The sequence below is a fragment of the Ursus americanus genome, chromosome 10, assembly GCF_024610735.1.
Source record: "Ursus americanus isolate L20-20 chromosome 10, mUrsAme1.1.p, whole genome shotgun sequence".
Lineage (NCBI taxonomy): Eukaryota > Metazoa > Chordata > Mammalia > Carnivora > Ursidae > Ursus > Ursus americanus.
Window position 1 is genome coordinate 64352496 of NC_142136.1, and position 22204 is coordinate 64374699.

At 39.4% G+C, this 22204-nt stretch overlaps 2 protein-coding genes across 10 annotated transcripts in view; one reads left to right on the top strand and one right to left on the bottom strand.

The window, feature by feature from the left end:
- The window catches only part of NBEA (neurobeachin), a 662067-nt gene that overhangs the window by 177935 nt on the left and 461928 nt on the right, over positions 1 to 22204 (bottom strand). For all 9 annotated transcript variants that reach the window (XM_087865187.1, XM_045796974.2, XM_045796975.2 and 6 more), the window contains one exon: positions 15416 to 15552. In XM_087865187.1, coding sequence (XP_087721313.1) covers positions 15416 to 15552 — 137 coding nt within the window. The remainder of the gene's footprint in view (positions 1 to 15415; positions 15553 to 22204) is intronic.
- Positions 11232 to 13674, top strand: MAB21L1 (mab-21 like 1). The gene has a single exon (XM_045796976.2). The coding sequence runs from the start codon at positions 11764 to 11766 to the stop codon at positions 12841 to 12843; it is 1080 nt and encodes a 359-aa protein (XP_045652932.1). The 5' UTR covers positions 11232 to 11763; the 3' UTR covers positions 12844 to 13674.

Below are 22204 nucleotides of genomic sequence, written 5' to 3' on the forward strand. Positions count from 1 at the left end.
CTGGATGACCATTCCTTAGTAATGTTGTAGGGAAGATTCAGGCAGTTAAGGAGGAGGGCTGCATTATATTCTCCTCTAAAGTTTCCTTCTTGCCCTGATATAAATATCTGACTCATGGAGTAGAATTAGGTTCTTCCTCCCGGTACTAATTGCATAATGTATTTTAATAAAATGGCCATTGTAAACTCTACATAATTTTTATATACACTGAAATACTTGCAACTTACTAAGCATTAGTACTGATTAGTAATTATAAGTAGAATTCTGTAATTAAAACACACAAAGATGGAGTGTTCACACATGAACAGACATTTCACTGATAAAAATCCTTCTATTGTAGTATCTGTACCAAATAAAAATTTAGTAAGGAATAAGTAAGGAGTAAGGAGTAAAGCATACAAATAGCTTCCTTGGAAACAACTGTATTTCAATTCATGATAAAAGGGAGTTTTTAATGTGTTTTAAACTGAAAGATGTACAATATTGTGGCTTGTATAACCCATTGATGTCACAGAGTAAAATCATATGTATAAAAAAAGGATATGGATATTTTATTCAAGTAATTGCTGAATTGTTTCTCTTCATCATTTTTGTGAAGGTATATCCCATTAATCTTAGGTTTTATCATGAAATGTTTCTTTAGGTGAATTAGTCCAATTTGTTGTTCATTAAACAGTGCATGTATTTTCTAAATGGTTTCTCCCTATGTGATAGATCAGTACATTATTATCATAAAGATTTATAATATCAAAAGTGCCTCACTATTTACTTAATTAAAAGCCTCCTGATAAAGAACTTAATCTTTAAAACTCATCACACAATCATATTCTTCACGGAAATGCAAACCTGGTAGTTTCTTTTCAGAATAACACTTCCTTCTATCCCAGCAGCAGTTGCTCAAAATTCCCTCTAGCTAGAGACCGCACAGACACGCACGCCTTCACGCATATGCACGCTTGCATCTACACGGCCGCCATACACGGCCGCGATGTCGCAGTGCTGAAAACAGCTGCCGTCAGACAAACCTCGCTCTGCAATTCCTTATGTGACCCTTGGTAACACACTTAACCTTTCTAAACCTCAGTCGCTATTTGCAAACGGGAACTAATATTTGTTGTGAAGATTAAATGTGATCAAATACTCATAAGGTTTGGTCCCCATTCCTTATCACCTGCTACTCTCAACTCACCGAATTATTTTAAGTATCAAGTGAAATCATGCATATCAAAGTTTTCTGTAAATCTAAAAGAATGTTGCAATTGTATTCGATCATTTAATAGGCGATTTATTCCCTGCATTACATCATGGTTAGCAGTGTTCATTATTATTATTATTACTGTTGTTATTATATATATATTTTTTTTGCTGGAGAGAGAGGGGGGTGGAGGGACAGAAGGAGAGGGAGAGAGAGAATCTGAAGCAGGCTCCATGCTCTGCGAGGAGCCCAAGGTGAGGCTCCATCTCAGGACCCTGAGATCATGACCTGAGCTGAAATTGAGAGTCAGATGCTTAACACTTAATGGACTGAGCCACCCAGGCGCCATTATCCTTCTGAATAATCCATGTAGGTATATGTATCATAATATAATCACAAATTTCTATAGAAGACATTAGCAGCTTAAAACAAAAGCTCAAGTTTGAAAATAGGGAAAGCGATCATTAGCAACAATTATTCTCTAAATCATTTTGGAATAATCCACAGAGTTTTAAAAAAAAATAATATAACAATTTATCTTGAACGGGCTGGGCCTATACACCCAGCGGGAGAACAGAGGCTTTACCACTCTTCATGCAGACGAACAGAAAGAAAGAATACATTTTCCCCTCAAGATTCCGCCTATTCCAGCCTATTTTCTAGCCTCACCAATCTGATGATTGTCTCTATAACTCACACTACCTGAGCTGCATGCAGGGTTCAAATGCACATTCTGGTGCGGCTGTAAAGTGTATTTTCCCTAGAGTTTCTCATTTAAGAATATTATAGCCTTCCAGGGTAAAGCCATGTAAAGGATACCAAAATCGGAAAAATGTTTAAAAAGGGAGTCCATTATTTGATATTGTTCTGATTTTTTGTTTTTAAAGATACAGATATTGAAACTATCACAGCTGATAATTTCATTCTGACATGAGTTTAAAAGGTTAAGTTACTATGTGAGGAAAGGTAATCTGGTTGCCTTTCACGGCAGCCTGCAAACTCTGCAATCTGCATAGAGAGGGGCATTTGTCATCATTAGCTGAGCTGTGACAGCTGGCACCCAGGGTGTCCCAGAATCAAGAAGTGGCAGAGAGACTCTTGGTTTAGGTTGCCATTAAGTGTAGTAGGTTTCTGGAGGATCAAGTGTATTTTATGAAAAGCTTTGTGATGTGAGTAACAGCAGTGAACATATTTGAATTTTCCATAACATGGATAATACAATGATAGCACATAATTAGCAGGTTGCCTCTAGACAACAAGATGCCAGATTACAGTATGAATAAACATCTACTGCCTGCCACTTAGAGAGGGAGAATTGTTTGCGGCACCCAAATAGCTCCAGCACACTGTGTTTTTTCAAGGTTGGATTAGGGTGATCGCCGATTACGTATACTCAAGGAAACAGACGGAAGACCTAGAGAATAGTTCTCAGTTGTCTTTTAAATGTGGTAGCAAACGATGCACGATGTCTCAGAACGAGCTCAACTGCACACACCATTACAGTGCCCATCCTTCTGATAACGTGAATATGAAAATTACAATCATTCACACCGATGCAATTCTCCAACTGTCTGAGGTGTCTGCCATTGGCAATAAGTCTTTGAAAATAATCCTCGACCAAAGTTTAAAACCAGAATCTTCTTACTAAAATGAGCGTTACTAACTATGGGTCTGAAACAGTTGTGATGAACACGTCCAGAAAAGAATTTTTACGACTTCACAATTTTATACGTGTTTGTCTTGTTAGTGCAAAATCATATAAAGCAAAAGAAAGTGTAGGTTAAAAAATAGGTTGATCAGATCTTTGAAACAGAAGAATGCTATGACCCCTTTAAAAAATCATCAATGTTTGCAAACATAATCAATAACACTAGGTTTTATATTATTATGTAAACTAGTTTTCCACAAATAAAACTAATTTTTGTGTTAATGTAAAATCTATGCAAATACATGCAGTCATTTATCAGGAAAGCTGACAAGCATTCCATATTGGAGGGGGAAATGGAACTGCCTCAAGAATAGAGGCAATTAATTATTTCTGTATTTTTTCTTCTTCTGTCTTGAGGCACAAAAGTTATCCATCCAGTTAAAACAGCAAATGAAATAAAGAGATTTTTTTTTTTATTTAAACACATATGGCTTTTGCCTGCAATACTGATCACCACAAGGTCTACAGATGCCCGTGGCTAAATTGTACACTGGCAGATGCACACAGGGGAAAACCGTGCTAATGCAGCGTGGAGAGCAAAACAAATGAAGAACTGAATTTGCTAGTAAAAGGAAAAAAAAATACAACAAAAAGCAAAAACCCCAAACCAAAAGAAACTCTAAAATTCTCTCCCCCCTCCCCCCCACCCAGAGAATTAGGCAATTTGGTTATCAAATACAGGTTCAGGTTGCAAGAAACTTAACCATTGTCTGTTGCAGGAAAGCAGAAAACAATTTTAAATACATGAAACCGTTTTTGTGGCTAGACATGCGCATTATGTACGTGGGTGACTGAGCAGTATATTTGTATTTATGTGGACAGAATGGCTAGCGACATTTAAACTTCTCAATTTTGCAATTAAAAGCTTATGACATTCAAACCGCCACAGTGTATGTATCTATATAAATACTGTCAGAACTTCCAGTTATTATTATTTAAAAAAATCTGTTTCGTGTCATCTCTTAAGGTATTACTGAAAATGGTACAGGTTATCACGGACCAATCTTGCAGATATGATATTATAACCTGATGGCCACAGGAATCCTGTATTTAGTAGTTGTTTCCCTTTAACAGGTTAAAATAAATGGATAGAGGCCAATTCAGTCTTTTACTATCTGCAATACTGGGTGTGTGTGTGTGTGTGTGTGTGTGTGTGTGTGTACACGCACAGGCTATTTTGCAAACCATAAAAAGAGTGTACTTTCTAAAAATGGTTTAAGATTATTAAGAAAGCAATAACTTCTTTCTTAATAGGCCTGTAAGCATGCATAACATTAAAATTTCTATTGTAATTGCCAAATAAAAATATAAAACAGAAAGCATTTAAATAATTTTATATCTTGGGGAAAGAAACAGAAGACTAGTTGTACTATTCCGAGTTGTAAAAAGGCAAAATACTTGAAAGAGCATCATGGTCAATGAATACGTCTGCTCTCCTACAATTTCAGCATTCTGTGTTTGGAGTATTTACAACCATCGAAATTTAAATGACAATGTATATTTATATAAAATTAGGATTAGAGGCGTATGTTCCAAGAACGTGTAGACGTTAATTAATATTAGCTCTAATAAACTCCTTGGCCTTGTCCCCCACCACTCAAAGGGAGGATTAATTTACTGAAAATGTGAAGTACGATGTAATTTAAATACAGAAAGGAGATTCATTTCTCCAGTGACATAAAGCTAGTAACATCACCAATATGCATCAAATGTTGCCAACGTGTATGAGGAATCCCTGTTTCTTACTACGCCGTATTCTGATGTGCAAATGTAAACTCCATTCGTAAGTCTAATACACATGTTCATGCTAGGGTAACAAATATTAGCAGTTCCTTTGAAAAATAAATCTTTTACCTAGCATTAAGGTAATATATATTACATTTAAACATTAAACATTTAATACTTTTATGTAAAACGAAAATTGTAAACCTATCGCTAGCCTATCTGAAATATTATTTCGTACCCTGCCTCTACTTCACAGCTATTGGATTAAAACTGGCCTTAAATTAGAAGTGAGATAAAATAATAAATTCTAGAGGAATAAGATTTACAACCTAAAGATTTTTTGATATAAAAGTAAAGCACCCAGATGCTTATAAATGAATCATAAAATTTATGAATTAAAATGTAAAATAGGGGCACGAGGAAACTTTCGTGGCAATGGAAATGTTCTATGTCTGTGCCAGATGTTCTGTGAGTGTAGAAACTTGTGAAAATTCACGGGATGGCACATTCATGTGGAAAAACCATAGACTAGAATGGTACTGTACACAAAATACACATCAATAAGCCTGACTTAAATAATAAAAAATAGATTTCACATAAAAATAAAATAAAGCTATACTTTCTATTTCATTGGTTTCACAATTTTATTAGAAAGACTACGTCCTACAAGCTCTGTGCTCTAGATGTGCAGATAAAATGAATAAACACATAGATTAACAAGTATTAACTACTTAGACTTGATATTTTTGACCAATCATGGAAAACTCGCCTTTTCAGAAATAATACGCATTTGTACACTAAAATGTATATTGTTAGACTATTAGAATAGTGAAAATAATCATACATAAGTGGAAATAAAATCATTATTTATGTGCCGTGTTCTCAGATGTTTATATTTCTGTATCTATATGTAAAACTATAAGGAAATTCTTATTCATAAACTAATTTCCTTTTTCTATAAAGCATTTATTTTTTACATAAAATATATATGATACGAGGTAATAGTTTTTTAATGTAATTATTCTCTTAAATTATTACTCCAGACGCTGATCATTAAAAAAAATAAATCCTAGTTTAGAGGAGTTGCTTTGTTCATTACCACGTAAGCTCCAAAACTGTAAATTAGATATAGAAAAGGTTATTTTAGACATGCAATCACTGAATGTTGATTATCTACATACCATACTCTAGTCTCAAGGTCATGTTGAATATTTTCCGTGGCTTAATCACATACAGTATGGGACAGTAATGAGAGCTGTGCAGTCCTGGGTGACCTACTACAGATGTACAGATTAAGACACTAATCGCATCTGATTCCATTGTTTTGTCTAAGTGCAATAAAACTCTAATGCGCTAAGAGTACTAAGGCTGTGGTCACATACACAATGTCTATAAATCCGCGTGAATACCTAGTTTTCATATATTCAGAAAGATAGGAACTGCGTGAGGCCATTTATCTCGTCAGAATATTTCTATAACATCCAAATGAAAAATAAGAGGTTGAAATCTAACAAAATGAATTTGAATTTTCTACATCATAAAGATGACGGTGACTTTCTGACGGGTCTACAAGCAACTGGAATATTGGAATCAACACTTCTTCCATAATAATAAATATATGACTAACCCCAATATCCTTAAATTTTTGAAAAGAGTTAGAGATCACAATCTATTTAGAGCAATAAGAAAATCTTTTGGTTAACAGCCTTCCCCTCAAATTTTTCAGTTTATGCATGCAATTTACAATATCCTTCACCTCTATGTATATATTCAAACGCAGTGGGGAAAGTGAGTCAATTATCTAAATAACCACGCTTCCATTTTCTTCTACTGAAAGAAACACGGTCAGAATTACCCAGAATCACTAGAAATGTGCAAATCCAGCAGTGGTCATAATTCTAGTGAGGTACACTTCTAATGCCCATCTCAAATCTCAAAGTTACCTTCTTTCCAACATTTATTAGCACCAATCACAAATTTACTAAGCAACACTGTAGGGAAAAAAGTGGTCCCCACAACAAATGTTGACTATACGACGGGTACCAGGGGGATGAGCAAAACTAAGGCCCCAGCCCTGATCATTCAAGTGAAGAATGAAAGGAATAATTTTTTTGAAGAACTTCAATGACCAGGATACTCTGGTTGAAACAACAAAACAGGGTCTAAACTGTGTCAACAGTGACCTCAATTCTTTGCTTTACTTTGTCATAAACCTGATATTAAAATATGAAATAATTGTGTTAAGAAATCATTGAAACTTTTGAAGCTCTCAAGCGATTTTGTTTCAAGTGTTCTTATACAAGGAGTCACAACAGGAAGAAAGGTAGAGATGCCATCAAATTAGATTACCAGAGAAACTCCCTCCATTTTACTTTATTTAATGTGACACATAAAGAAAACCCTGCACAAATATCTGTCTTTAATTTCTCTAGTGTAAAAAAAGAAATATATTGTGTCTGGCAGAATGAAGCAGATGAAATAGCCTGGGTGCCTTTAAAAAACGAAGTGGGGGGAGGTAAGAATCAGATGCGTACAATGAGCCTTCAAAGCCACTCCAGCAGTAGGGATAAATAATTTAATAAACTCAACTTCATATTCTTTTTATCTCCCCAGTGTAATAAGCACATATTAAAAAAATAAAACTTTAAGTTCATGAATACTTGTGAATAGAATAGCAGCCAGCAAATATGAAAAAGCACAAAACAGTATCTATCTGAGCATTTAACATGTATATGCAGATTCCCTAACAACAGATACATTTTTCCAGATGAAAGGTCACAATGGCTTAAATTTATGAACATGTAATTCAAATTTAAATGAGTGTTTTTAAAAAACCACAGAAACCTTGCATTCCTACATTTCTCAACATAATAGTTTTTCTTTAAACCCAATAAGGTGACTATTTATGCATTACTTTGTGTATCCCATATAAATTAAGTAGGTTTACAGAAGGGGGGATAAGTTACTTAGGCAACAATACTTCAGGAAAAAATTATTTTGCCATTATTATTTTGAATGCTTTGAAATGTTAAGGATCATAATATTTCATTGTTTTGTATTCATTAATACTACTAACATTTTGATAATGGTGTGTTTGTGACTCTTTGGGATTCTTTTTGTAAGTGGTGCGTTATAAATCAAGGCTGCCTAGTAACCTAAGTAAATGAAATGTAGAAGTCAAGCCAGTTATACCTTAAAATCCCAAATATCATTCAAATGTAAGCAACTCAGACTATCATTAAATCATGAGATTCTTGGCTTTTTTTCCCTTAAATTAGGTCAGTTTTCTTCAATTATCATTCTATTATTAGCTCATGTCAAAGATGCCTGCACAGCATACCACTGAAAACAATTAAGCATTTATATCCTAAAGCATGGGGCACACACAAGCTTTTATTCTAGAACTAAGATTATATTTATAGTAAAAAAATAAGTTAAGACTGGAATCACTAGAGTTGCTTTATAACTTCTCACGTAAGTAAATAAATTGATTTTAAGCAATCTCCAGGTAATACATCATCATTTGAAATGACCACTTCAATTGGTCAAAGGGTGTTTCAAAAAAATTACTATAAAATAAGTTACTCCCACAAACCTATCTCCAAAGCCTAGATTAAAAGTGGCCGAATTACATAAAAATATGCTATCTATTTTAAATTCCTTTCCGTAGGTCATTTCAATAAAAAAAAATTAAGGGACAGAAAAACATACTCCTCGAATAGTTTAATTTGCCCTTCAACAATGAGAGGTGTCTAGGATCCCTGAAAGGATTCAGCTACAGAAGGCAGTTCATTTCACGTGTTCAGTGTAACAGAAAATCACTGTGTTGCAGCAACAAGCAGTACTTGCGCTTGAGTATTATTCTAGGGCGCCCAGTTCACCTACAGTGATAACAGCGGGCGGGTGAGTCCTGTGTTATGTAAATCACTGTCAGCCCCCAGCGTGAAGGGTGCTGTTGGAAGCAGCTCAGAAAACACAGTCCTGGCGTCCTTGAAGCAGAATGACTTCACTTCCCTGGAACATTCTAGGACTAACGAGTTTCTTAGTCTTTTTCTCACCACCCATTTTTCTTCTTCAAAGTGCAAATCGTTAGTGAAAAGGCCCTGGTTACACCAATTAGTTTGCGCAAAGTGCTTCGGTGTTTAGCTTCGCTTTAACCCAATTAAGCCGCACAGTGAGCCCCGAAGATGCGCCACCTGCGCGCCTGGCTCCTGCGAGGCCGGCCCGGCGCCCCTCGCGTCCTTCGCCTTAGACCCATCCGGACCGCCGCCCCACGGTGCCCACCAAACGGCTCCGGGGCCTCCGCGTCCCACGCTGCACGTCCTCGGCAATCGGGGACACTTGCAGGTGACCCAAGAAATCGAGGGACGAGATCCTGGCCGAGCAACTCTGCTCTGAACCCAGGGGAGAGCGCGCTGGGCACAGGGGCCCGCGGCCAACGGGGAGAAAGCGCGGGGCTCGGCTGCGACCTCACGTGGGCCCGGGTGGCGGTCGGGGCTGAGGGGCGCGCGGGCAGGGACCATGGCCTGGAGCAGAAGTGGAGAATCCGAGGACACCAGGTAAGGTTTACAATAACGGGCACACAGGAAAACACACACACACACACACACACCCCAACAAAAAACACAACACACACACACACACACACACACACACACACACACACACACACCATGGAACAGAGAGAGGAAAGAAGGATGGCTCGGGAGTGCTGAGCAGCGGGAGAGAGGGGACCTGCGCTGGGTGAGGGCCAGACGTGGCTTTTTCCCCTGAGACTAAGGCACATCTTCCCCCTCCTGGCCCAGTGTTCACCGGTTCTGATTTGCCTCCTCTTCTTCCTCTTCCAACTGCCAAAAGGTAGCAGTGCATTCACCCGAAAAGCCTGCAAAGTGGGGAGGGGCTGTTCCGGTGTTCCCAATCCCTGCTCCTAAGGGAATAGAAGGTTCCCGGGGAATATGGTAGATGGATGCCATGAGCCCCAAATCTAATGTACTATTTTAAGGTAAATCAGAATCTATCCCTCTTGGGGAAGGAGAAAGTAAATAATAGATGCCTTTGTGATGCTCTTACCTGCGCAAAAATAAATAAGTAAGTAAGTAAATAAATAAATAAATAAATAAGCAAGCAAGCAAGCAAGCAAAAGCTGGAGTAAAAAGTGGGAGCCCTGAACAAGATCTTGTTGAAAGCGGCTCTGAAAGAAAGTGGCCACAGACCTGTTACCAGGAGTTATAGGATTTTGCTGGAAATATTGTTAATTTCAGAGAGATGGCATCTAAAATAAAGGTAGGCATTAAAAATATGCCTAGGTTTTAAAACTACTACATAATCCCTAAGAGGTATTTATTTCCTTTCCTGTACATTAAGGACACAATCGGTATCACCAGAAGGAAAAAAGAAAAACAAAACAAAAACCCAAACCAAAAACATGTTCTACATAAATCCATCCCCCCCCTCCTGTTTCAAGGCTCCAAAATGCAGAAATGTTGATTTCTTTCAAAGTTTTCCAAAATGAAATTTAAATTTAAAAACCCTGGATGACTGCAAATTAGTTTTCTTTTTAAAATCTTACCGATTTTTCCCTCAATCAAATCACATGAAATTGTATAACAATTAGAAGTCTACTGTCAGGTCACCACTAAGGACTCTTAAGAGAGGAGGTATAATTATACATTAATAAGCAAGCCAGAAACCCTAAACCCGAACATCTTCAGAACAGTTATCTGCCAGTAGGTCTCATCTCTATGATCTTGTCTTAATTTCCCGTATTAAAACACAGCTCACTATGAACTCACATTACAGTAATCTCTCAATCACAGAGATAAGTTATTTTTAAAATATTTCTACCAGTGCGAACAAAACTTACTGTCCTGATTATGTTGGACAAGTCTACCAATGTACAAAGAGGGTTGCAGTTGGGGAGAGGGGGAGTAATACTAAACATTTTTTAAACATCCTAACAAACTGGGGTAGACAACATCTAACAAAGCAATACTTTTCAGATTCCTTTCAACAACTGTAAAAAGGGGGGGGGGAACTGGAGATAAAACACTGCATAATGTAAAAAAAAAAAAAATTTAAAAACCCAACCAAAAACCCATTCTAACATATAGGAAAATCCCCCAAATTACACAGGCATCAGTCCATCTAAAGCCAACTTGCATATACATGAAAGAGCAAACTCTCAACCTGCATTTAAAAAGACCTCAAGGATTCACAGACATTAATTATCTTACTCTAAATGCAAGTTACTGACTTTTGTTTTAGAAGACCCCATCTAGTTCACTAATTGATGGATGACCATTAATACACCTGTATTTGCATTTCCGCCATAAAAAGACAAGCAGGGTTTTCAACACGGAAGAGAACCACTTTGCCAAGTCTTTTCAAAACGTCAATATGCTTCAATTAATACCAAAGCTGAGAGATTCCTCTTGATTTCCAAAACTGTCTAGGTGGCCTGCGTGGTTTTCTGCCGGCAGCAGCCTCCTACCTTTAGTTTGTGTGCCTATATCCATGAGGGGGGATTAATTAGCCGGGTTGGAGCTGAAGGAGGCTGTCGTGACGAGCCCAGTGGCGATTGGCCGCCAGCCTGCCTGGCCCTGCCTTTATAATTTCCACACGAGTGCATCTGGGCTCTTAGACAAACCAACAGCAGCTTCTTCTGACATATACACACGCACACTCACCCCCGACACACTCAGCACACTTTTCCTCCATCTGATTAACAGTCCAGCATACACAATGATTACGGGAAAGCGTAAATAAATACGGAAAGGGTTGATTATTTTGACTACTGGAAGAGCTTGCTGGGTCTCAGCGCAACTTTTGTTTTCATTACTGAGAAGGTGATCTCTCCATGCGTTTCTCTCACACAAGGATTCTTTAAAAGAGGAAGAAAGACCGAGAGAGGGGGGAGAACAATCTTTCACTTTAAGACCGTCTGGGCTCAAAGATAAAAGGAAGGGGAAAGCAGCGGCTAGGAATCCACCGCCGCAACACATCGGAGAGCGTTTTGATACATTTCTGAGCGCGGCGGCCCGTTTCTCCACCGAAGTTGGCTCCAGCGCTAGCAGCCGCATTGGATCCCACAGCTTACTGCGAGACTCCGGTGTACAATCCGGATCTCTGCCCCAACATGATCGCGGCCCAGGCCAAGCTGGTCTACCATCTGAATAAATACTACAATGAGAAATGCCAAGCCAGGAAAGCTGCCATTGCAAAAACTATCCGGGAAGTCTGCAAAGTAGTTTCCGACGTACTTAAAGAAGTGGAAGTGCAGGAGCCCCGGTTCATCAGCTCCCTCAACGAGATGGACAATCGCTACGAGGGCCTCGAGGTCATCTCCCCCACCGAATTTGAGGTGGTGCTTTACCTTAACCAAATGGGGGTGTTCAACTTTGTGGACGACGGCTCGCTGCCCGGCTGCGCGGTGCTGAAGTTGAGCGACGGGCGCAAGAGGAGCATGTCCCTCTGGGTGGAATTCATTACCGCCTCCGGCTACCTCTCGGCGCGCAAAATCCGGTCCAGGTTTCAGACGCTGGTGGCTCAAGCCGTAGACAAATGTAGCTACAGGGATGTGGTAAAGATGGTGGCAGACACCAGCGAAGTGAAACTGAGAATCCGAGATAGGTACGTGGTGCAGATCACCCCGGCTTTTAAATGTACCGGGATCTGGCCGAGGAGTGCTGCCCACTGGCCACTTCCCCACATCCCCTGGCCAGGACCCAACCGGGTGGCGGAGGTCAAAGCGGAAGGGTTCAATCTCTTGTCCAAGGAGTGCCACTCCCTGGCCGGCAAACAGAGCTCGGCCGAGAGCGACGCCTGGGTACTGCAGTTCGCGGAAGCAGAGAACAGACTGCAGATGGGGGGCTGCAGAAAGAAATGCCTCTCCATCCTCAAAACCTTACGGGATCGTCACCTTGAACTGCCGGGCCAGCCCTTGAACAATTACCACATGAAGACTTTGGTTTCCTACGAGTGTGAAAAGCATCCCCGGGAGTCAGACTGGGACGAGTCTTGCCTGGGTGATCGGCTTAACGGGATTTTGCTGCAACTTATCTCCTGCCTGCAGTGCCGGCGGTGTCCTCACTACTTCCTACCGAACTTAGATCTGTTTCAAGGCAAACCTCATTCGGCTCTGGAGAACGCTGCCAAACAAACGTGGCGGCTGGCAAGAGAGATCCTGACCAACCCGAAAAGTTTGGAAAAACTTTAGAGGACAATTTAATCACGAGCCGAAATGTGATTACTCTTCTCAAAGACCTGATTCAGTGTAAACTTCCTGTTGGATTCCTAATATTCCACTTGTCAGTGCAAACAATCTCTTCCTTAAAAAGGAATAACAATACAATGTTTAGGCATCATCTCACCCACCCCTCCAAGGGGAGAAAAAGAAGTAGGGAAAGCAGATGGAGAAAAACCCAAACCCACAAGTATTAGAAGACTTCTTTACAAAGGATTTCATATCTCCCTTGAAAAGTACACAAAAACACCCGGAAAACAACCCGGCTGTGATGCAAGACCCCAATGAACACTCTGCCTAACTATCAAAGGATTATAGCAATCCTGGTGATTTAGGTGCATCTGTCTGTGAGTAAACACGATTTGGATATGCCATCTGAAGGAAAGTGTAATGTATATTTTGATTTGTAACAAATATTGTGATCTCACATTGTCTTTGAAAGTGTGGATGTTGGTGTTTTGTGATTTGGTGAACAGAAGTTAAATTGCCATTTTGGAGACTTCCAGACATTTTCCACTAACAAAGATACCATTTAAAGGTAGATTTCCTCCCGGTACTTTTATCTGTCTTTGAAAGTGTCTGAACTTTAAAAAGTTTACATTTTGTTTCAAATATAATGCTTGTTCTATTTCTAACATTCCATAAATATACTTGAAATGTTATTTAAATATATTCAAAGAAGTTTGAATTCAGCTTATATAATAACGCTTGAATATCTGAATTATATATTTGAAAAATGCACTTGAAATACACTGGATAACTACTTTTGTGATTTAGATTTTAATTTCTGTTGCTGGTTTTTATTTAATTAGAAGCTAATAAATGAAGTAAAATAAACGTTGTTGTGTCTCACTTTAAATTGTTTTTCTATCGAAAGATGTAATGCTCTATTTTGAAAACTGAACCCACTTGAGTGTTTTAAACATTTCGAGGAGTACGCTAATGAAATAATTAAAAATAAAACCTTAAAATCCTGGAGAAAACTCTTTGTACAGCTACAGAAGATAATGATTTACTTATAAGACTATTTCTTTCTACAACAGACACATTTAAATCTCCCCTTGAAAGCTTGCTTTTCTGGATTAGCATTTCTGTAGCTTTTTTGATAATATAAGGAAAAATATGTCATGACGGTACAGACTGCTGAGTTAAAAATTAGACTAACTCAGAGAAAGTGAACTTAAAGTCATAATGAAAGTTTCAAAATTTGTATAGCTATGCTAATAAAATAAAGATTATTTCTGACCATTTTATGTCAAATCTTATTTTATGCAGTAAGTGTTCCATTAGCTGAATAAGTTAATCAGAAATCCAACATTTCTTTTCACTTCACAGGGCAAGCTAGTGATAAAAGCATAACGACAAACTTTGAATTATTTAAAAATCAAATACACTACGTTCAAACTCATTTTAAACATTCCATCCTTTGGGAGCTGTACGTACAAGAAGTCTATGACTGTCCTTTCAAGTATTTTAATAGTCAACAAGTGCTGAGAGCGCTAATCACCTACAGGCCTTAAGATAGGTTAATTCAGGCAGGGATGGATTTTAGAATTTTAGTTCCTCTTCTACAAATAGCGTTTTATAATTCTCTATCTCTCTATAAAAGCTACATATAAATAATAAAGTTCTGGATCCGTGGGCGCATTTGTCTGGCGATTTTAGAATAATTGCTTCTGATAAATATGGCAAAGGAAGCTCTTTATAAACTGATGCTTGAATATCTAGCATGACACTTGAATTCTTGACCTCAGGAAGAAAGTTTACAAACTGCACAGGAACATGAAAGTTAAAACAACAATCAAATTGGTTTCAATAGAAAGTGCGGAGGCGTAGAGCTGTTCTAATATCAGGTTTTAAAATCTACACAATAAGATATAATAAACAAATAAATATTTATGTATTTCAAAGTGTCCAAATAGGTATTTTTTGGCATTACACCCACAGAAGAACACAAACTTTAAACCTCTGATTGTTAGTATATACTACCTATATACATTTTAAATCAATGCTTCTCAGAGAATCAGTTTCTCTTACTCTTAAATTCACATGTAAAACTCATTCTTATTTCAGGAGATGAAAAATGGACACAAAAATGGAGATGAATTTATATCTAAACGCTTCTCCCCTCCCCAGTTTCCTGACAACCTTTCAATGAATAATAATTCACATTGCAAATTACACTTTTGGAAATTAAAAGTCATCTTAAGATATTTCAGAAGACCCCTCTTGGTCTTCCAAGACCAAGATGCTGTACCCATGGGACTTTGGAACAATTGGCTTATCCAACGAAATTTACCCAAGTGCACACAAAGGCACTCATGGCGAGACTGAAATGTGCCTGCTCTGGTAACACAGGATTTAAAATCATTAATATATTCTTCAATCCCATAAAATAGAGCATGTGTTATTTCATTCATTTTACTTCCTCTAACAAAAATGGAAATGTGCTCCCCTCCCCCCCTGTCATTTAAAACCAAGCAAAATCGAAAACCACTTCCTGCCACAAAGCCACTAGTACTGTACACGAATCACTCTAACTCACTTTGGTGTCGATCTTCTTGAAGGCAGGATCATCCTCATCTACCTCGAAGTAGATCTCTGTCGTGGTGATGGAGAGAGTCCCCTTGGCCACCACCACAGGAGCGATGAGCTGGGCTGGGGTACTGAGAACCACTGGGCCTGAAAGACAAGGGCACCGGAGTTAGACTCAGTCCCTGTGGCCCTCTCCCGCTCCCTCCTCCCCAAAGGGTGCCGCGGGGTCTTTATTTTTTAAGATGCGCTAAGAAAATGGTGCCTGTGTAATGCATGTGAGATAAGGTCTGCTTAGCTCTTGCACATTATCTTACAACAAGAGTAGAGATAAATAATTCTATAAAATCCCAAAAGGTCAGGATACCGAATTAAGTGACCCTTTGCAAGCCAGTTTGTAACCTCCGCCTAGAAATCCTACAAATGCCCCGATTCTCCATTGAGCGCCACCGGCTTTCCGGAGACACCGTAGGCAGTCAGCACTGCCCCCAAAGACCAGCCATCGTGTAAAGCCGTTCCACTCGGCAGCAGCGTTCCCCAAGGATGGGCGGGAGGATGTGAAGGGGTATAGGATCTAAATATATAAATTCCACTGTGCTAACCGGTTTGCATCTTGCAGGAAGATTAATATCGGCGTCCTAAGGCGCGCCACATCCACATACACGCACACAAGGATATTAAATACATTTCTTACGTAGAAAAGAACAAAAATCGTAGCAGTGATCTTCTCACCGACAATCAGTCAAAAGTGATGAAATTGTAAGACGCTTGAACAAGATTCTCAGAAAAGCGTCCGAAAAGTACTATCTCTCAACTTTTGAAACTAGAGAAACTAATCTCCAGTAAAAGAGATTTTTAGAAAGTGTGCCTACTGGGGTGCTTACTTCGCATTCCCTCAATCTGAGTTAATGTTGAAAATTACGTATTGGAATATAAATTCAAAGGGGATTACTTAACTGCCCCTTTAAGATTCCCCGAAAGGGGAAGCATTCTTTGCTATCCTGTACTTTTAAAATACAGACAAGGAAATCAGAAATTATTCTTTTTTCTCTTCTCTCCTTCCTTCCTTTCTCTTTCCTTCTTTCTTTTCCCTATTTCCTCTTTTTTCTTTTTTTGGTAGCAAGGGCGCATTATATTCCCTTCCATCCCCCCCCCCCGCCGTGAAATGCATATAGTCAAATGAGTCACAATAACAGCAGGATAAAGGCAATAAAAAGGCAGGTCCCCTGCGGCCGCTCAGGCTCGGGCCCCTCGGCGGCGGCTCCTCGCGGTGAGACCGCCTAGTACCGCCACCGCCAAGGCCACTGTTAGCAGGCCTGACCCGGCCGGGCGCAGGGACTGTAGAGAAGTTCACGTTTCGAGGGAGAAGCACACACCAAATCCGCGACCGTCCTGCACAAAGCCGGGCCGTTTCTGCTGCGGGAGGCACACAGAGGAATCGGCCGGCTTCTGTCGCGCATAACGGGGTGGACAGGAAGCAAACTGTGTCAGTGTCAGCCTTCACCCCCGATCGTGACCGCCTGGCTCAGACTAACGCGAAGCCCTTTCTTTTAGTTTACTGCTTTCTGTCCCCCAGGAGCCCGCACTGGGGGGCTCGGGCCCGGGGCGCGCAGCCTCCCGGCCTCGGTTTCCGCCGCGGAGCCGAGCGGAGTCGGGGTCCATCTCGGCTACACAAGGTTTTTCTTTCCAAAGGGCGAGGCGGCGGTCGATCTGAAGCGCCACTTTAAAGGCTCATCAATCTTAATCTAGGTTGCTCAAGTAATTATGCCCGAATCTCTTGTACGATTACAAGTGGATTTGGGTTTCTATTCCCCAGGCCCTCCTTTGTGTTTATTGGAGGGTCTGTGCGCGCGCTCCGCGGCGCCTCCTGCCTCCCGCGCCCTCCTCGGAATCCCCCAACGCTCGGGCCGGTTCGAACCGCTCCCTTAACCCTTCAGCCACCAGGACGCTCCTTCGGATGCCACGTTTCATATTTCCCTTTTGGAGAAATCCAGAAAGTTTACTCTTGATTGGGGCGAGGTGGGAAAGAAGGTCCCGTACTGACATCGAAAACAGTGTCTTCTTATAAGTCGTCGGGCCTTGCTAAAACCTCAGAAAAGCCGTCATTCTTTCTATACACAGGCGGCTAGTGATTTCTGGTTTAACAGAGGTTTCTGGCATTTAGAGACGTAGAATGGTCACAAACATTTAAAATGGCGAACTATTCCTTTCTCTTAAAAAGTAATTTAACATATCCAAACAATTAAATTGGGGTGACATAAAAAAAATCACTAAACGCATTATCAAAACCATACACACTGATTTACTGAAATATATGACGAATTTTTAAGGACACATTTCCGTGAACTTTGAACGGGGAACACATTCTCTCTCCTTAATTCTCTGCGTTTCTGAAACGAGGCTGCGCTCCTTTCTGCTTTTGCTCCAATTCATTCTATTGAATTGAGATTTTCTGGGGGCTTATAAAAGGACTTCGAACTGGTCCTTCTTCAAGAAAGACGCGTCATGAAATATCCAGCCTTCAGAGTGTGTCATTTTTACCCCTGTCCTTTGGAAATCTCCAATTACAACTTCCAATTCCATAGCATGTTTAAGGAGCGCTGAGTCTTTTTGTTGTATCCTTCAGGGAGCAAACCAGCCGCAGAGAGAATACAGAGTTAATCCACTGCGGCAATAGAGAGAGGGGATTATGTTTTAATCCCTTTTGGGGGAGCCTCTGGATTTTAGGGATCTGATATTAAAATGTTTACATAAGGCACCATCACAAACCATGGAAGATCTGGTTATTTGAAAGCCTGGGATCCCTGTCCAAATAAAAATAGTTTCAAAAAGGCAGCGTCTCTGGATGCCAGAGAGATGGCAATCTAGCAGATTCTGTTCTAGAAGATAACTGGGTACAAATTTAACCTCCTAACTTTGTTTGGTGTAGGAAGTTCAGGACGGAATGCAGATATATCCATTCCAATCACTACCAGAGCAATAAAAGGGTACGTTATCATAATGTTCTCACTCACACATTGAAGTAAAGTGATGGCTCTTAAAGTGCAGTTAAACAAATGCATGGGACCAAACCTCCTCCCCTGTGTTGATGCATACAATACAGCGGTTTAAAATTCCACCATGCAAAGTGGTAACTAAAGGAACAGTGTTATTTACTTCTAGCACTGGCAACATAATGTTTAAGAAATATTGATCCATTACTATTTTTGAAAGGATAGGGATATTACTTGACATTAATTTAAATGCTAATTTAAAATCTGAACTAGAACAAAGATCACCCAAGCATAAGGAAAAGAATCTTCAAATGAATGAACTTCTCTTTAGAATCACAGCATCTTTAATCAGTTGAGACGGTAAGCCTAGAGTCGAAAGTACATATGTTTCATATTTGAAAAGGGAACTATTCATCAAATATACTTTAAAAGTAGAATGTTAAAAAAATACTTGTGGGTTTGGATGATTCTACTGAAAACAAAATTCCAAGTCTGGATATCTCACTAATACATCAACTTTTTAATAGAGCTTTACAGTTTACAAGGTTCTTTTACATCATTTTTACTTAACTACTAGTTCAATATTCACAGTTTTGGGGGCTATGGATGTGTCAATACTCTCCTGTCAAAGACCACCAGGAACACATCCATAGTTGAAGAGGTTGGGTTTACTGCTCATTGTAGTGAGGGACACAGGGGCAACCTAGTAAGAGTATGGAACAGGACTTTTGCAGGATCTGGGCTTTGGTTAAGTGATTCTGGGAAGGGTTCAAGGAGCACGGCTTTGTTCTGGATTGGGCTCTGTCAGGAAACAGGGATAATTCTGTGATTATGGGTCTTAATAAATCTTTTTTTTTTTTTTTTAAAGATTTTATTTATTTGACAGAGATAGAGACAGGCAGCGAGAGAGGGAACACAAGCAGGGGGAGTGGGAGAGGAAGAAGCAGGCTCATAGCAGAGGAGCCTGATGTGGGGCTCGATCCCAGAACACCGGGGATCACGCCCTGAGCCGAAGGCAGACGCTTAACCGCTGTGCCACCCAGGTGCCCCATGGGTCTTAATAAATCTTATTTAGAGAAAGGGAGGACTAGATCTAGGCTAATGCCGTAGTTAGCCTAGAAGTGGTTGTCCCTCATATTAAACAGGAGATGGGGGGATGTTTGGTATTCAGGTGGTCTGCAGAGTGACCGTGCTTTTTGTCTATGCTTCCACTAAATTATAAAGTTGTTTTTTTGCCTCACGTCATCATCATCATGAGACCTTGTCTGATCCTGGTGTTCTGGGAGGTTGTTTATAACCAACAGGAGAACTCACAGCCGAGCTGTGAGCTCCAGGCTAGCTCCTTATAAAGCTTCCTTATAAAGGTCAGGCTAGTTTCCAGAGGTCAAGGACTGCTTTTGTTTTTCTTACATACAGAAATTAGTCATTTTTTAGGGGTGTCAATAACAGTCTAGGTATTAACAGGCAATTATGGCAATTAGCTTTTCAAACAAGGCTAAGATTCTTTATGAGTTTCAATATAAAGTACAACAAAGAGTATATAGGGACAAAGAGTTGAAGTTAAATTAAAACTGGCATCGTTACAATTATTTGATGAATTTCAATTGGCCAAAACTATTTAGTGTACATGAAGTTACAATGTATTTTAGAATCACTTGAATACTTTCTAAACTTAATATTAATAAAAGTTTTATTAACTATATAGATTTTCTCGGACCTCAATTCCTTCAAAACCACATGCTCAATTTGCTTTAGGACCACTTAGAAGACAATTATTTGGGAATAATAAACATTGATTAATCTTTATGAATTTTTAAATTTAAAATCCTGACATCATTTAAAAGAAATAGAACTAATCTGAAATCCTTTGTGTTTAGTGCAAAAGGCTATCATTCAAAAAAATTTTTAAACAAAAATATAGTAAAGAAATAATTCTTACAATTATTTCTATACTGTGATCCAATCTGTAGGAAAATAACTCCTAGCATGAGTGACTGAACACATGTAAAATATGTACCTGCTTCTATTATTTTTAAGTACGGTAATATAATTTAAAGAAAACATTTCTCAGGGCACCTAGGTGGCTCAGTTGGTTAAGTGTCTGCCTTTGCCTCAGGTCATGATACTGGGGTCCAGGAGCCCTGTGTCTGGCTCCTGCCCTGTGTAGCAGGGCTTCTGCTTCTCCCTCTCCCCCTGACCCTCCCCCCTGCTTGTGCTCTTGTTCCTGCTACTGCTTTCTCTCAAATGAATAAATAAAAAATCTTAAAAAATAAATTATTTCTCCCATAGAATTAAAAGAATAACATGCTTTACTCTCAAAACAACTTTCTCAAAAGAAACTAACGAAGAATATGAGAAAATTGGAACTTTGTTTTGAAATCCTAGGAAAGCTTTAGGCATGAAGAAAATGGACGTGTTTGTGTGTGTGCCTGGGGGAGAGAGAGTTGGGGGAATGCTGCAGAAGATCTGAGATTTCTACTATCCAGGATAGTTCCCTAGATTTCAGGCATTTGAAATGCCCCAAGAAAAAAGAAAGTATAGTAACAAAATCTCTAGACAATGACTCTTTTCTTTATGTATAGAGAATATTGATCGTGATCCAAATATATTACCAGAATAATAGTCCTTTGAGGTTTTCAAAAGCTTCTTGCATGAAAGTAGTTTATGATTGAGTTTATGTTATGCTTATGCTTGAGTCAAAAAATATGATGTAGGGGCGCCTGGGTGGCACAGCGGTTAAGCGTCTGCCTTCAGCTCAGGGCGTGATCCCGGCGTTATGGGATTGAGCCCCACATCGGGCTCTTCTGCTATGAGCCTGCTTCTTCCTCTCCCACTCCCCCTGCTTGTGTTCCCTCTCTCGCTGGCTGTCTCTCTCTGTCGAATAAATAAATAAAATCTTTAAAAAAAATATGATGTAAACAACTAATAGAATACATAGCTCAAGAATTATGAATTTAACTTCCAACATTATTCCCTCCTCCCTCACACACACACACACACACACACACACACACACACACACACACATACACATGCATACACACACTATCCATTACAAACCCTGATTTTTTAAAATAAACTTTTATTTACTTATTTGTCAGAGAGAGAGAGAGGGAGGGAGCATGTGCGCACAAGCAAGGGTACCAGCAGGCAGAGAGAGAAGCAGGCTCCTGGCTGAGCAAGGAACCTGATGTGTGACTCAATCCCAGGACCTTGGGATCATGACCTCAGCCCAAGGCAGATGACTAACCGACTGAGCCACCCAGGCGTCCCTACAAACCCAAATTTATTCAAAGCTCACTGTGCCCAAGAAGTGGCTTCGTTATGCTCTTTGGGGACTTCTTGAACATAATCTATCTTTAGTTTGAGATGGACAATAACCAATCATCCCCATAGTGCACTGGTTTCCTTAGATTATTATTGTACAAAATGAGACAGGTGTTTAAGAACCACATCATTGTTTTCAGATCTGAGTAAACCTAACTCACGTAAAACTTAACATAGTCTGAAACAGAAACAGAAAGAGTGGAGTCCTCGATATAAGGGTATTTTAACAAAATATCTGTTCATCATGGTGGAACACTTATTTTTGCACTAATATTATGTAACATCTCATTTAATGTGTTTATAATAAATAATTTTTTAAAGTGCCAAGAGACAATCTGAGAGGGTCTAATTTTAATTTATCATTTAGGGTTTCCAATTTATTTGTAGAACAGATAATCTTATGTTAAAAATAAATCAACAAAAACTAGTGCATTTTCCATGAAGGCAATGAATGATTTTATAGGGAAAAAAGCTTATAAAGC